General features: G+C 31.9%; 1 protein-coding gene across 2 annotated transcripts; it reads left to right on the forward strand.

Annotated features, from left to right (window-relative positions):
• Window positions 1-949: 949 nt before the first annotated feature.
• Window positions 950-16,159, forward strand: LOC127738496 (uncharacterized oxidoreductase YrbE-like). 2 transcript variants are annotated; one of them, XM_052249782.1, is made up of 8 exons: window positions 950-1,265; window positions 3,496-3,749; window positions 9,081-9,151; window positions 12,137-12,245; window positions 12,495-12,622; window positions 13,429-13,667; window positions 15,124-15,289; window positions 15,856-16,159. In XM_052249782.1, the coding sequence occupies exons 1-8, from the start codon at window positions 1,191-1,193 to the stop codon at window positions 15,957-15,959; spliced, it is 1,146 nt and encodes a 381-aa protein (XP_052105742.1). In that variant the 5' UTR covers window positions 950-1,190; the 3' UTR covers window positions 15,960-16,159. The 2 variants fall into 2 exon arrangements, with proteins under 2 accessions (XP_052105742.1, XP_052105743.1); XM_052249783.1 differs by lacking the exons at window positions 950-1,265; window positions 9,081-9,151 and having other exon boundaries at window positions 3,639-3,749.
• The last annotated feature ends 890 nt before the right edge of the window (window positions 16,160-17,049 follow it).

The following is a 17,049-nucleotide window of genomic DNA, read 5'->3' on the forward strand; positions in this document are numbered from 1 at the left end:
CATATCAGTGACCGCTGTAGATAGTAAACTTAGAATTGATAGTTAATAGCAAATACAAGTTAGTTCTAGTAAATCTATGTTCATATAATACAGAAAAACGCGAAAATAATTGAAATGATTAAAAAACAAAAACAAAAATAACGGATTTTGGAAAAAAAGGGGGAGGGCTAAAAAAATTGCCCTGAGCTCTAATATATCAGTGACCGCTGTGAATAGTAAACCTGGAATTGATAGTAAATAGCAAATACAAGTTGTTTCTAGTATATTTATGTTCATACAAATTCAATACAGAAAAAAGCGAAAATAATTGATATTAATAGAAAAACAACAAAAATAGCGGATTTTAGAAAAAAAAGTGGAGGGCTAAAAAAATATTGTCCTGTCCCCAAGTACCTATAAACTCAACTACTTAGCAAACCGAAGAGAGGTTTGTACATGGAAACATTTTATGGTTACAGTTACTTTTGCAGTCAATAAATTCGATGACTCTTTATTTTATTTCAGCATTTGGGAGGCCCCTCATGGGGTGTCCAAGTAATCACATAATCACAATTTTTTTGCCAATATAATCACATGATCATAATTATTTTTTTAAACAAGATAATCAAATAATCAAAAATACTGTCCTTGATTATCGAAAATCAAATAAGCATGCAATATTTGGTCTGGTAATCAAATAATCACTATAAAAACGGCCAAGTAATCACATAATCAAAAACCCCATGAGTAGGCTCATTTGGGACATAATAAGTTTTCTTATAAATAAAGTTTTTATGAAAATTTTTCATACAAATTTATTTTTATAAAACATGTAATTAGGTCACGAGGTGTACGATAAGTGTCTATGAACTGACTGAATGCACGAGTGACTCTATTCACAAAAAGCCTTTGTAACACCCGTCAATGTACTGTTTTCTATTATAGCTTTGCTGGGGGCAAAGTCGTACATAACCACTATAAAGTCTTCCTATTATATATTTATACATGTCAGCATTTTAAATAGATACCAGATAAAATGTTATGTGGATAGACAAAGAGGTCGCGTTTACTGTATGATATCTTCACCAGTGCAAACAACGGGTTACGGTTAAGTGATCATAAATGTAAATATTTGCAGCGATACGGTTCACCCACGCAAAATTGCTAAAAGACGGCATTGTAAACTGTCAATAACAAATTAATTTAATAAGATGAGGATAAATATTGTGCAGAGACTTTTTCTTCATAACAATTACGGAAATGTATTCATATCACACTTAAAAAAGGTAAGACAATTCAGTAACCAACTACATGCTAAATCATTTCTAGTGGGTTACTAGGTCGCTATGAACCACGTGTCGCGTAACTCTTACACTATGTTTATCAATTTAAAAAGCACATAAACCTGCTGAGAATTTGTCGAAATTATTTTTGAAATGTATTTACGATAACTTCCATTAAAAGCGAAAATGCAATGATACTTAAAGAACTTTCCTGTAAAACCCGATTGATCTAAAATCAATAACCCTGATCACATGACTTCACATGACTTCCTCAATGCTCTAGCTAATATCTGTCATACACATACATTTATATATGCATGTATATATGGAATCCAGCATCGCCTGTTTCTCGTTAGTATTGAGCATGTTGAGGGGAATACTACTTAATTCATAGCTTATTTGTTTGAAACATGGCCTTATAGCTCTAATGATCATATCAAGAATATTCTACCCATTTCAATTTGGAAACGGTCCGGCCTTGGCCATCAAAATGATTACATAACTATCTACTATTGTCTATGTCGGATTTATGCCTTTCAGATAACTGTTATGATAGTGTACACACAAAATGTGATAAGATTACGTATTACTTAAATTGTCATGCCTCTTTAAAAAGTACTACCGATTATACCCGTTTACCTACTGTAATCATATATCATATATGGTAGCCTTTATAAAATCTTTAATACGTATTTTCACTAATCAATAACAGAAAATATAATGAAAGTGACAGTAAAATATATCGGCGAATCTAAGAGGCTATGTTATCAATGTTAGGAAAGTTTAAAACTATAAGATAGGTAGGTGAGGATAGTGCTTTGAAAAGGGCATCAATTTATAAGGTAGTGAGGTTTCTCTTAGGCTAACACATGCATACAGGTAATTATGGACAGGACAATTTGTTTACCATCCCCCTACTTTCCGAAATCAGTTATTTTTTGTTTTCTTTAAATTTCAAAAATATTCGGTTTTTTTTCGTGTGATTCAAAATCTTTACGATGTTTATGACTCAAATGGGTAACATTTTCGCATTCACATTAGCCAAGTAGATTACACCGGTATTTGACATAGAGAAAAGAGATAACCAACGAAGAAGTTCTGTATTTTAAACCCATTCAGGTGAACCAATGAGAATTTATGAACATGCAGCGGATTCATGGTTATATATTTCATAAATGAAAATTACGAGTATAAACAACTATTATATGTGCAAGAGATTGGCTCGAGACATGCTCATGGTCACGTTCAGGGTCATTTTCATGACTGTTTAGCGTACATTGTATATCTGTGTTTTATAAAATAAGTATGGCCTCAGTTGTCGATGTCACCTTTGTTAGGTTTTTCTCTCGAATTTTGATATTTTGGATCCTTGACCTACCTGAATCAATCATGGATTGAAACACTGTTATTTTATAGTTGTGCTTTTTCTTTGCCGATTTTCATTGTTCGGCTATGTAGCTTTATTATTTATTAGTCAACTAATCGGGATACAAAATAGGGGAGGGTTAATATCTAACAAAATATATTATCCCCTCCAAATTTGTAAGTGCCTGTTCAAGACTTATAACACTAACAATAGTTATATAAAAAGATAAAATAAAATTCAGTATAGAAAACACAGTTAACTTTAAAATAACAAAAACGAAACTGTTCTTTTCTTAGCCTACTGTTAGATCCAAATTAGTTGCCACATAGTGCCTGTCCAAAGTCAGTAAATATATAACCATGAATCCGCTGCATGTTCATAAAAAAATTGCCTAACCATGCCACATAGTGCCTGTCCAAAGTCAGTAAACAAATTAGTGGTTGTTTTATGGTTGATTGATTGTTGGTTGCTTAAAGTCCAGTGGCAATTATGCCATGCATGTTCAGTACGAGAACAAATGAACAATACATACAATACGTAGGTCCTGTAGTAGGGATCAACAGGGATGAAGGACGGGAAATTTGGACTGCTGCTGGTTAGCCTTGCAACAGGCCACCTTTATATTGTATAGACACCTGTCTAATATTGAAGACTGTGACCCCGGCCTCGATGTCTTTTTGGTTATTGGAGTTGTTAGGTTGATGTTCAAATGACGTACTAATTCACATCTCTCTTATTCAATCGAAGACCCAAAGATTTATATTAAATTGTCGGTTGATATACAATAATGGCATAAATATAATTTTAATTATGTTAAAAATGAAATATTATAGATGAAATGGTCACATAATTTTGCTCTTTTTACAGGGTGCACCATGTTTAACGGCTAAGTACTCTACAGCCGGTAACGAGACTAAGAGATACAATGTAGGAATTCTTGGTGCAGGCAGAATCGCTAGCTCGGTGCATATTAAAAACATTCTCAGGAATCGTAAATTATTAGTCAAATGGATTGTAGATGATAGTAAAGATGCACTAGCCAACGTTCAGGAAGAGCACTTTATTTTTGACGTACCATTTCATCCTTCAAATGAAGTTGACAATTTACTTGAAGATAAAAGGTATGTTAGTCTTACAAAAGGGATTTGATCTTCATCTTGAGTCCAGACTCACTACGGATGTGAGCGAAAAGTTTCATTCAGTAAGTACCAGAATATTTTTTCCTGTGACTCTCCATTTAAGGTGGTACCCAACGCCTTGACTAATATTAATTTGGCTAGTTTAATTTTCATAAAATTTTGAAAAAATGTTTACTTTGACCCTTTGACAAAAATATAAAAATTTCAAAAAATTTGAACCAACCACTTTATCAGAAAAATTTCATTGGTTATATAGCTGTTTGACAAACACTAATTTTGATCATTGAGAAGCTTAATATTTCCTTAACAATACAACGTAATTAAAACGTTTAGCTGATTTTTACAGAGTTATCTCCCTGTAGTGTTAGGTATTCCAGTGACATCCTGTCAACTAAAAATTCGTAATACACAATTATATAATACATGTTCATGCATGGCCTCTTTATTGAGGTACCCGGTGTGCACAGGTAACATTTATTGAACCATATATTTGTGTCTAACGTTGTTTATCTGGTGTGTGTTTGAAATTATAATTCCACCTTTTAATGAATGATGTTCTGATAATAATATTATCCACTATTTTTGCTGATAATAAGTTTTAAAAAAATTATAAACATGACCTTTGAACATTTTTGTGAAATGAATATTGTTTTGTCATGATTCTGGACCATATTTTTGAAGAAAAAAAATTCTTCACGCAAATACAAGCTTTTGTCGATTGGCAAACATGCAGATATATAAAGTAATGCAGCACTTATAGTCACTATCAATATTAATTCATTGAAGATAAGAGAGCCCTTCTATGTCTAATGTCCCTATCTTTATAAGGATTAGGACGACAGGGGAAAAGGAGCGGAGATAGAGTGGCATAGTGAAAAAAAATAACCGAATAGAGAACAATATAGAGAATGATCGACGAAAAGCGAAATAGTTATTGTAAAGGAGCGGAGATAAAGAGAGGCATAGTGAAAAAAAATGTTTGCCTGACAAAGTTATTGCTCGCTTTGATATTTTTAGTTATACAAAATCACACATCGTGTTCCTAATTGGTATTCACGTGCACTAACTTGATGCTGGGAACAGTATATTAATATATATGTTGCTGCTTGATGTGTTAAGTTTCTGCATAGCATGGTTAAAAATAATTAGTATCCCATTTGTTATATCGTAGTGTCACGGTGTTACTTTGTTAAATTTATGCAGTTTGTTAATGATTGTGTAAATAAGAATAAATCTGTATAAAAACTTCATACCATTTTAGTGATTGCCTATAGGCGTTTGATTATTGTTATATTTAAGATATATATATATATATTTAGAACATTTCATACATCTTAAAGTAAAAGATGTGTGTCTGAGTTAAACGACACAATAACCCTGTAATACTAGTACGAGAGTATAGCATGTAAAAATTCCTACTCAATATGGTTGTATTGGAAATCTTTTCATACAGATTGACAACTCATGGTCCGACATGCATGTAATATTTGCCACATGACGCTCGTAGTTCTTTATACCATCATCATCTTGTTCATTAAATATTGCTGTAAACATCGATGGTTCACACCCAAACAAAATGGGAGTAATATACCCTCAGATCTTCTCCGTGGTATACACTTGTGAAATATATAGACGACATTCGGTATTGAAGTGAATCTACATCTCACAAACACAATTTTTGAATTACGATTTTGAGTGAACACCCACCAAACCAATACAAACGTATGGCAAGATATAACCATGCAGGTATTTAGTTTTCGTCAGACACAAGATAAATAATCACTCTCATAAACGTATATATGCATGCAGTTTCAAATATCAAGAACAAGCGGTCGATGTCTATAGATCATTGTTAAGTCCGTTTACTAACTGTTCAGAGTCAGACATGTCAATAGTTCATTCTTGGAACCTTCATATACCCCATCCGACGATGGGAACTCTTTCTGATAGTGTTGACAACATAAGCTTGTTTATCTGTACACGTGGTTGCATGGCCTCTCCTGCCCAAACAAACAAATACGCTTCTAATCTGCTGTCTCTGGAGCTCATGCATCCTCAATGGCGCATATATGTCAGGAAACTTACAAGTATACTAGTAAAGATTGTTTCAAGAACAACGAGGTTGGGACGAACTGTTCTAAAATCGTCAATATCAGTAATACATTACTAAGATATGCCTTTAATTACAACAACTGTATTACTAATTTGGATTAATGACGGCTATCCTAAAAAAAATCCTCAAACAAATTAATGTATTAGCTTAAATTTATAATGTATGTATATTCATTAATGAAAAAATCGATAATTGGTATTCTTTTCACAAATAAATTGTCTAAGTGATTGTCAAATGAATTCAATTATGTAAGAATGAAATGTAAATAAGAAAATTAAAAAAAATCATGCATGTTGTACTGTTGTATTTTTTCAATTAAAAACTTTAAATATGCGATAGTTTTAAGATTGTTAGCATTTAAACATCGCCAGATTTAAATACAAGTTAAAGAATTCCGGTAAAGTAAATTAAACAGATGTGCAATGATTATTAATAGGGAAATGTAAGTAAACATTTAATTTTTAAGATTAAAGGTACTATTCTTTTAACTTCATATCTTAACTTTATAATAATTGCATAGAACGTAACCGAAAATTGTTCCATTTTAATATTGTAACACTTCCGGAATTAAAAAGTTGAATGATAATTTTCAATTAACTTATACAATTTAATTATTGTTTCTCTATTGTCATCGGGTATTTCATCTGGGTATATTAAACACGCTATACTCTTTCTGTTAATCCATTCAAAATGACAATATTCACACCTGTGTACGCTTGAATTCACACCTGTGTACGCCTGAGGCTAAATTGCTGCAAGGTAAAGTTCAAACGAATTCTCCTCAAATCAAGAAATAAACAATGACTTTACAAAATAATATACACACTCTGTTCACAAATATTTTGCATTGAAATGGTTATCAAAGTTATAACGGTAAATAAAACTTAAAATATTTTCAGTTCAATATCAGTAAAAATGTTCTATAGATATTTTATGAAAAAATCTCAATAATTTATGCAATTAATTCGAAAATATTTATATTTAGATAACTTCATATAGGAAGTTTTATTCAATCAATACAAAACGGTACACACATATTCATTTTCTTTCATTCTTATATTGTGGTTATTAACTACGACCAACGGTCATCTGTGAGCTTTTAATTACGTAAAATTCTGATAAGCAATTAAGACTTTAACAGATTTTATTTTTACCCATGATTCAACAAATCGGGTTAAAACGTCACAACCCAGTGACGTAGGTCAACCAAAAAAGTTACAAATACTTGATTTTCTCTGTTATTAGAAAGAATATAAATTTAAAACTTTGTGAATGTGTTTTTTATGTTAAGATGAACATATTTAGATGATAAGTCAAAAATCGCGGACTTTCCCTTTAAACAAAGTTTTGTACATTAGCCCACAAATTAGTCATTGACAATCGAGTTCTTTTATTTATGATGAAACTGTGGTAGTTCAACAAGTTTAATCAAAGTACTGAAGTACTGAACATCGGATGACCGCAAGTTCTTGTGGATGGTCAAAAGCACTTGTCACAGAAAAAAATCACATCTCTATACCTGAAACTGAGGTTAATGTACAGAGATATATTTTTTTCTGAGACAAGTTCGTGCGTGGATGATTAATAAATGACAGGAAATTCAACCTCACCGTAATAACTATTATATTGTAGTGATACATATAGATTATAACATGGCCTTTTTCATATCAGACCCTTTATCAGCCCTAGGTCATGTTATCAGCCCGAGAGCCGACAGGCTCGAGGGATGATTTTGACCATGGGCTGATAAGGGGTCTAATATGAAAAACGACATGTTATGTTCTTTTTATCATATACTTCAGCAGAAGACATACAGAAAAAACTATTTTTAAAACTTTGAAACAATGCATTTGTTGTAATATTTGTTTTGTATTTTTTAATAATATATTTTCCTGATTATTAATATTTTCTTTTTCTCCAACTTTGTTATGTTTTACTATAAAAAAAAACGTACCATTGAGGTACGTTTTGCGGAATTTGCCGAATGACGTCGAACTGTCATGCGATAACGTTACAGAAAAGCATGCAATAATAACCGGAAGCAGTTGATATGAAACGGAAGCAGTTGATATAAACCGGAATTCTTCAAATTTAATGAATAAATATATGTACAAATAAGTTTTATCATGGGGTATAATTATACCATTATTTTCTATAAGTATATGATAAAAATCAGTATACACTGGTTTGTTGTTATATATTACATTAATATATAATTTTCATCTATTTGTATATCATTCTATTATACTATTCTAATAATAGTGCAGTGCGAGCGCATGGTGGACACTCTTCTGTAAAAATTCGATTTTTCTAAAAGATTGGATATGAGTAGGCATTCATATTTTCCCGCAAAAACAATTACAGAGTTACCGGTTTTTGCCGGGATTCTTGAGATATTCTTCCGCATGCTTTAACACTATTTTTCGGTACGTGTGCATAGATATTATCAATGATTTTTTTACCTCTACATATATATATATATATATCTAACGACAAAACATTTTCATACTTATTAATTTATGTTCTAAACAAAAATATTTTTATCAGTATTCATTGAAGAGATGTATTTATAACAAACGATAAAGAATGTTAGTTTGCACTCGTTAATATCAGCGTATTTATCATGTTTATAGATCGTTTACAAACCCAAAACGAAAGTTACGTAATGGAAATCTAGGCGATAGCAATACATCGGAATGCCCTCACGGTCATCGCGATGTAAAAATGACATTGACTCTGTGCAATGCTATTTAGTCTGTATTGTTTTGACAAGGGTCTGACAATGATCCTTGACTTCTGCTTGACGTTTGACATTTAAAAAAAAAACGCCAACGAAATAAAACCGTTTTATCATCCTAGCTGATCACCAGGAAACAAAAACGATATATGGTCTTAGATTCAAACACATATCCTGCTGATGCTTCAATTATCGGACAGGATCATCGTGTCATTTGCATATTATGCACCAGTTTTGCCTATAATCATCTTGTACACTATTTTCTATCTGACATTTCAGAACATTCTTCTTTATGGAGTGTCAATTTCAGCTATTGTAGCTACCTATTTCAAAATATGGGCTGAATTTAAACTAAAATTCTTTCCGGCTATTATTTATTCAAACAAATTCAACTCCATTTGTAGGAAATATTGTGAAGTAGACGTCTTGTTGATACATAACTTGTGTTAATTTGCCTTTTCAGTCTTGATGCAGTCTTTGTTTTTACCCCAACATCAACACATGCTGATTACATCTGTAGGAGCTTAAACAAAGGTAGCAAATGAAGCAAGTACACAGATCATAGAATGTATTAAGTTATGATAGATTTTTCATTTCCAGATGAATATTTTGTAAAGCACTACCTTTAACCATGCAGGAAAAGCTTTTTAATTTGTTGTAAATGTGTTCCAATTATCCATCAGTTAAAAGGAGGAGGTATTTTGACCCACCAATTCGAAAAGATCTTTTAATTTTACCGAACGAGTGGATAATTCATTAGCTTTTCACATACACATGGCTTACATGTAACGCATATTGCTAGGATATTGCTGGTGTCAACCAAATCGTATTTATTAAATGTTAATCTCATAAAATGTTATTTTTTGTCTCGTATACAATGCTACAAAATTATAGCAACTATTGCTTCATCTTCATGCATACACAGTCGCAGTTTAGGTTACCGTAAATTGCTATTGCGTGGGTCCCTTCTATGTAATGAAGTTGCTTGAGAGAATCTTGCTATTTCATTACAGTTAACCTCAACATCCATTATAGAAAATTAAGTTTTAAATATTTTAACATTTTGTTTGAAAAAGCACAAAGAGTAAAGTTGAAGTTCTAAGATAACAGAAAATGTTCAAATATTTGTTTAAATGGTATAGATGCAAGTGTCCGTTTCTTATATGTACCTCCTATTCGGATTCTTTTATCTGTGTGTTTTGAACGCGTGCACACACTTTCCTCATCTGTTTGGTAAACGTTGAAGACAGCATTATCGTTCTTTCTTCGTGTTCTAAAATTATAATTTCATTGGACATTATCTAGCAATCTTTACTCTTTTCTAGATCAAGATAAGACACTTTTATTTTGATGTGGCATTTAACAGTAAACTACACACATTTGGCATTGCTGAATTAAGTAGCATGGCAAAAGTTTATCAACTAAGGGTTAAGTGCTCGAAAACATGTTCAATCCCCGCCACATTCTGTATGTGCCTGACCAAAGACAGAGACCTCTAATCCTGTGGTTGTCGTAGGATGCCCTAGTGGTGATGGTTTTTCGTTTAATATATTATTAGGTCGTGTATGTTTTTGTTGTTTTGTTTGCGTCAAGGAAAACTACAAGGCAGCCATAAAAAATACACACTAATAAAAAAAAAACACCTATTATAAACACCTGTGTAGGGTTGGTCAACAATTTTTAGTATCAAAATTATTCTTATTCACACATTTTAAATACTCATCAGTATTAAATGTTTTATTATACCAAACAATGATCTAAGACATTAGTATGACTGAAATTCAAATGTCTCTTTACAAAAACAGACTTGTTTGTGAAACCAGTTGAAATCAAAATACCAGAAAGGTTCATTGTTGTTTGCCTTTCATCTAACTTATATATATATATATATATGTCGATGACATGGGAAAATCTTCCTCCTGAATACCTCTGAAAAAATGGACATTAAATATACGACAGAATAGTTCCTTCTATCGGTGCTTTGCTTTTGCGTCAATTGGCATTTCATTTGCGCAAAAAATAAAATGCGCCCTGTATCGGTGCTTTTCTTTTGCGTCAATTGGCATTTCATTTGAGCCCAAAAATAATCTTTCATTTGCGCCATAAACCATATTTCATTAAATAAAAAACATAGAAAATAAAACACTTCACTTGCGCATATAATACAGGTAAATAGTATAAAAAATAGATTTATTCAAAAGAGACTATTAATAATAACTTTAAGACACAGTTTTTGTTTGCATAATAACATATATTCATCAGAAATCGGGCATCATAAAACCATAACGAAAGCACTATACACTGATAAGCGACTTTTCATAATAAAATTAAAACACAGTTCTGTTATAAATCAACATGATCATAAAACCCTCAAGAGTGCACTATACACTGGAGTGTTTGCCCCGAAAAATTCTTCTAAATTTTCTATGAAAATGTATTTGTACATTTGCAGATAGATAATATAAGTATTAGTTTGATTTGGAAAATAAATTTTGACTGCATATTGTCTGGTAATATTGTATCGTATTTGGCAACGCAAAGATAATTTAAGTTGTAGTTCTGTGCGTATAACCTTTGATGGCCTTTCAGTAATGTTACCAGATGCTTTTCGAACCCTGATTCTGAGTTGTTGCGATTCACGATTTAACAATGAATATTTAAACTTTTCCGGTATATGTTACCTGTAAAGCGCAAATATAGCTTTTATTTTTTGGCGCAAATGAAAGATTGGATTTTGTAAAAAACGACGCAAATGCAATGCGCCCCATAGTATTTCACCTTCCACAAATTCGTGTCTTTGCAAATACAATATTGCCACAAGATGTGATTAAAACAGCATCTGAGCCAAAATATTTAAAAAGGAATTTTGAGAACCAAATTCTATTTAAGCCAAATAAATACTTAAATAATAAAAATAAAAGGAGATGTGACATGCCTGCCAATAAAATAGCTATCAAAAAGAAATGTAAAAAACCGCAGGTCAACGTGCGACTTTCAACAATCTGCAAGAACATAAAACAACAACGACCTGATTTATGCTTAAAACAACAAAATAAAACCAAATATGACAGACAGTAAATTAACAGCGAGATCCACTGAATTACAGGATCCATACATTTGTTCATTTCGTTGCAGGCTACTGACTTGATTCGTTTCGTTTCGTTTCGTTTCTTGTAATAGTAGAAGGCAACTATTTAATATATTAGCCTATTAAATGAATCAATCGACACTAAATTCTCATGTCATCACCAGATTCAACAGACTGGAATTTGGATCAGTCCCACTTATGGTGATCTGGGAAGATTTGGTTTTAGATGTCATAAGTCAAGGAAACTTTTGTTGTAACCATTTTAAGGTTTTTTCCATTTTTTAATACATATGAGTTTTGATGATAAAAAATTATGTTTGCATAAAATGATTTAATTTGAAAATGATAATACCTTATTGGTCAATCTCAAAACATATAATTATTTGTGAAAGGTTCTTGAGTTAAAGATTATCATCATGGCATACTTTCAGGAAAGAACGTTCTAACAGAAAAGCCAACTGGAGCCACACATGATGAAATAAAACTGTGCTATGAAACTGCAGAGAAAAACAACAAAATATTAGTCACAGGGTTCCAGAGGTATTATATATATTTTATATCTTATCATTATGTCCACAGATATGATTAACCAATATATACACATTATCTTCGTTGAAAAAAAAACTCGATTAAATGAGATAAATTTTAATTCACAAATTTAGAGATCTTTGAAGTTTTCTGCAATTTACCCATTTTTCGTTATTACTATAAACATGCGTAATGTGGGATTAGACTTTTTCAGGATACATTACAATGGCTGTCATATTTTACAAACATTTTTTATCACAGACGATTTGATCCATTGTTTCAAGATATATGGACAGCTACAAGAAATGGTGGAATAGGAGATATCCAAATGATAAAATTAACTAACAGAGATAGTCCAAAGCCGTCCTATGAATTCTTACTTAATACAGGTACATGTTTAAGATTATCAGTAACGAATTCATGAGAAATATACGATGTATAGTTGAGTATTTATGGTCAAAATGTCAAAAAATATTTTACCCATAACCTAACAGTAAGTAATAGTTACTGAAGAGTTTCCAAAGTAAATTATACATCTTCTTCAAGTATAATATTTAAAAAATCTTAAGTTTTTCTCTCTGCTTTTGAGTTTTAAGTAGGGATCCATTTGGGGATTCCCCACCCTGTATAATTAGACATGATTGCAATTCCGTTCTCTTCCTAAACCAGTGAATAATATTTGGAAGATTTTAAAACTTAAGCTTTTTACGTTTCAGATTTAAGCTAAACATGTATCTATATCTTTTCACAAAAATATATAATTATAATACTTCTAATGTTTAGGTTAATATGCGACCTTTACCGTTGAAATTTGAGTGTATTTTTTTAAAGGGTTTAAATGATGTGCTAAAACATATTTAATTTTATTTCGAAAAAACCCTATCAACACCCTGAATCTCACAAATAAAAAGGTGACTCATGAATATATAAAAAAAGAAAAAAAAAACATGGTCATTTGCTTTATTCTGAAAATATTTCCTGCTAAGTTGTTTTTATATAGAAACCAGTTTTGGGGACAGTCTTGAACTTGCAATGAAGTATGGAATTTTTCTCCTTGTTGAACGAAATTTTGATTAAGAACCACAGTTAAAGTGCTGTACCTTTTCATTATGTTTTTAGTTTTGTCACATGCATTAATACAACGTATTCTTTCTTTACCATGGGATGTAAAAAATATTTATATTTTTCACTTTAGATTCAGAAGGTTGTAACATTGTATCAGATCTCGCTGTACATGACATAGACATGATGGTCTGGATGACCAATAGCGAGTTACCAGAATCTGTCTACACAATAGGACATATACATGATCCAAAGCTTAAGTCAGCAAAACAGCCAGACACTGCAGTCGTAACGCTTAAGTTTAAGAATGGGATCATGTGTACTATTGATTTATCACGTGATTCTGTTTATGGGTATGACATTCGATTAGAGGTAATACTTTCTTGCTGTTTATTTTTTATAAGTTTAACCCTTCTGTAAAATCATTCAGTTTGATACAAAATATGAGGAGATATAGTATGATAACCAATGAGACAACTATCCACCGGAGTCCAAATGACATGGTCTAATTAACATAGGTTAGCTTAGTCGTACTCAACAATGAGCCAGTCCCGTACCGTAAAGTAAACTTTAAAAGGCCCCGACAGGACCGAATTTGAAACAATACAAGCGAAAAAATTAAAAGTCTGATTTAGACGAAACAATGAACGAAAAACAAACATGACAGCATGACAGACAGCAACAAACCCGACAGTCATTGAATTTCAGGCTCCTAGCTGACTTGGGATAGGCACGCATACTTCGTGAATGAGACAAGGTTTAACATGTTGGGACAGTGGTGTAATAGCACAACATAAGAAAAAGCTTTTAAAAAAAGTCAGTGTGAAATTACTTGAATAACTGAGTTTATCTATGAACTGTGATGTATAACAAAACAGGAACAATATAAAGTAATGAAATGTGGTATGATTGCCATGCTGTTGAAGGGGCGCAATTGGGCTCCATAGGGATACGTACAACCTGTCGATATATTTTGTTGCCATGCATAGTTGTTGTCAAGAAGAAAACAAAGCTTTATTCATTTCACCAAAGTTCCATTAAGTTTATCTGGAATATTTACCTGATATATTTATAGAATGAATCTCAAAGCTTCCAAATACAATATTATAAGAAAACAAAATTAAGATGTTTAATACATTGATCTTTAAAGTCATGCTGCCTTTTTAGATTAGTTTTCTTTAAATTCAAAATCGAATGACGTGATAATTAATTATATATTTTCGTGACAAGATGTTTTTAAAATAGATGTAAGACTGATTTCTTTTTTGATAACGTTTATTTTACTCAGCCATCGATTATATATTGACTATTTCCGTTTAAACCAATGTGTTTCTGAATGAATGTTTCAAATAAGCAGTAAGAGTTACATAATTTATAAATTTGAAAGAGCAGGGTATTTAAGTTTTCAGTGGCTTACTTTGGTCTTGAGAAATCAATTTCAAATTATCTTAATTCATCAATGTCTCTGATTTTTTTTCTCACTTCATCTATCCCATACTAGAAATAAATGTAATATCAAATGAACATTGCTGTAATTTCTCATATACCCCAAAAGAAAAAAGGCACACACACCAAAGCAGAGCAAAGGGTTGAAAAATTTTGACGAAATATTGTATTGAATGATTGAGATTTTGATAGTAGTTTGTGATGGTTGTCTATTTATTTAAATACAATTTTAAAGTGGGCCTTCATCAGACTCATTTCTTTCTTGAACAAACATCAAAAGAACCCAAATACAATTGATGGGAAATGAAATTAAACGTTCACAAATGTCAGGATCAACCCCCTTATTCAACATTCTTGAAATATGCACACATATTTATTCTAGTTATTTGGCTCTGGTGGAATGGCATCTGGTGAATCTCCAAGGCGGTCAACATCAGTTACAGATGCTTCACACGGTGCACAGCTCAGACAACTTCATTATTCTTTTCCTCAAAGATTTGAAGGAGCATTTGAAAGTTTGTTAACTCACTTTGTTGACTGTATGGATGGTATGTATTCATTTATTTGTAAATTATGTATTGAATATGTATTCCTTTAATGTTAGTGGCCTCAATGACAGGTCACATGATTTAGTCTATATTTCTATAGTGTTGTGATGATGATGGCGCTAGATATTGTCTTTGTCACATGCAGAAGTGGTAAAGTCCACTAAAAGCATTTTCTATATATGTTTGTTTTAAGGTTAGCAATAGACCTCTGGTACAATGGCATCCTTCAATAAAATCAATGGAAACGATAACCGTTTTGTCTTTTATATTAAAGTTGACACACTGAGTACACATATAATGAGGGAAATGGCATCATGTAACGTATTTACTAAGATGGCATGTAAATGTTTTGATAAAAAGATTTATTCAAAATGTTGAAGATATTTGATTGTTCGGGAACCATTAGTGAATTTTAGAATATATATCATTGATAAAATTGTCATTCCATTCTGTCTGGAAAGTTTCATACCGTGACTCCTACTTATCATGGTTTGTTCGAATTATATGATTCAGAGAACACTTCATCAGTGTTTGCCTTTTAATTATGTAATAACTCAATCTTTCAGGAAAAACGAAGCCACTTATCACCAAAGAAGAATGTTTGTTAGTAGCAAATATATCTGAAAAAGCTGTGCAATCGTTTGTGGAAGGACGTGCAGTCAATTTTTAAAAAATGGTACCATAAAGGAGCTTTGGACTTAAAAGTGGTTGTACATCGTATGCAACCAGTAAAAATATCTTTGTGAAAGTTAATGACCTGCAGAATTATGTCCCATGCAGTTCTTGTGTCTAATCCAAAAACTAATTATTAAAATGTTGAAATTAACTTTCATGAAGTATGAATGTTTAAATTAAATATTTATATATATATATGTATGTGGTTGTTCTTTCGTGGATTTAAGTTTGTGTCTAGAGGGACCAGTGTAAACTTTGGCCAATTTAGTTTGTGTTCAGCCTTCGTGCTTTTTTTGATTAATTTGAAAACAATAATGCACTAAAACCACTTGGCAGATTTGAGCCAAACTTTGCCGCAATTATTATAATTATGATGTACTATATGGGCCTAATTTCAAACTTACATTTGATCATGGGCAGAGGCGGATTTAGAGGGTTTTTCAGGGGGCCCGGGCCCCCCTTTTGTGGGAAAAATTTGGTTGATTATATAGGGAATCACTGAAGCATGACTGGAGCGGGCCCCCTCTTAAGTAGTCAGTGGGCCCCCTCTTATGAAAATTTCTGGATCCGCCACTGATGGGACTATATAAAGATTGCTCTTATCAATCCATCACAGCCTTACTAAGTAATATATAACATACGCGGGTTAAATGAAGAACAGTTCAGATGCAAAACTATTCAGTTAATTTGCGATTATATAGTGCATATCATATAACCTAGTCTAAACCATTACCCCCTGTATCACATACCACAATCATATGATTGATAAAACGCTATGTGACGTCCAGTGCCAAATAGTATATGCATAACCGAGAACAGCAAATAAATATGTAAATTTGTATTTTGAATTGATTAGTATGATGTAAACATCATCATTGAATCGCAACAAGTGCAATTATTTCTCGTTCTTGGAGAAATATTGTTTAAAAATGTAAGGTAAAACAATTTTCATAAATATTGCGTAGGTGTCCTAAGAAGTGACATTCCTTTGGAATTACAAAACATAAATGTTGTAAAAAAGAATGAATAGTAGTATACCGTATACTTGACGTGTATTTCTGAAACAACATATATGCATTCATTGA

This window comes from Mytilus californianus, unplaced genomic scaffold, assembly GCF_021869535.1.
Source record: "Mytilus californianus isolate M0D057914Y unplaced genomic scaffold, xbMytCali1.0.p SCAF_4, whole genome shotgun sequence".
In the NCBI taxonomy this organism is placed as follows: Eukaryota; Metazoa; Mollusca; class Bivalvia; order Mytilida; family Mytilidae; genus Mytilus; species Mytilus californianus.

Bases quoted from the DNA above. Each gene is read 5' to 3' on its own strand.
- LOC127738496 (XM_052249782.1), top strand. From the start codon at position 1,191: ATGAGGATAAATATTGTGCAGAGACTTTTTCTTCATAACAATTACGGA. The intron at 9,152-12,136 runs GTAGCAAATGAA...GCATACTTTCAG, and splicing joins CTGTAGGAGCTTAAACAAAG to GAAAGAACGTTCTAACAGAA. The intron at 12,623-13,428 runs GTACATGTTTAA...TTTTCACTTTAG, and splicing joins TGAATTCTTACTTAATACAG to ATTCAGAAGGTTGTAACATT.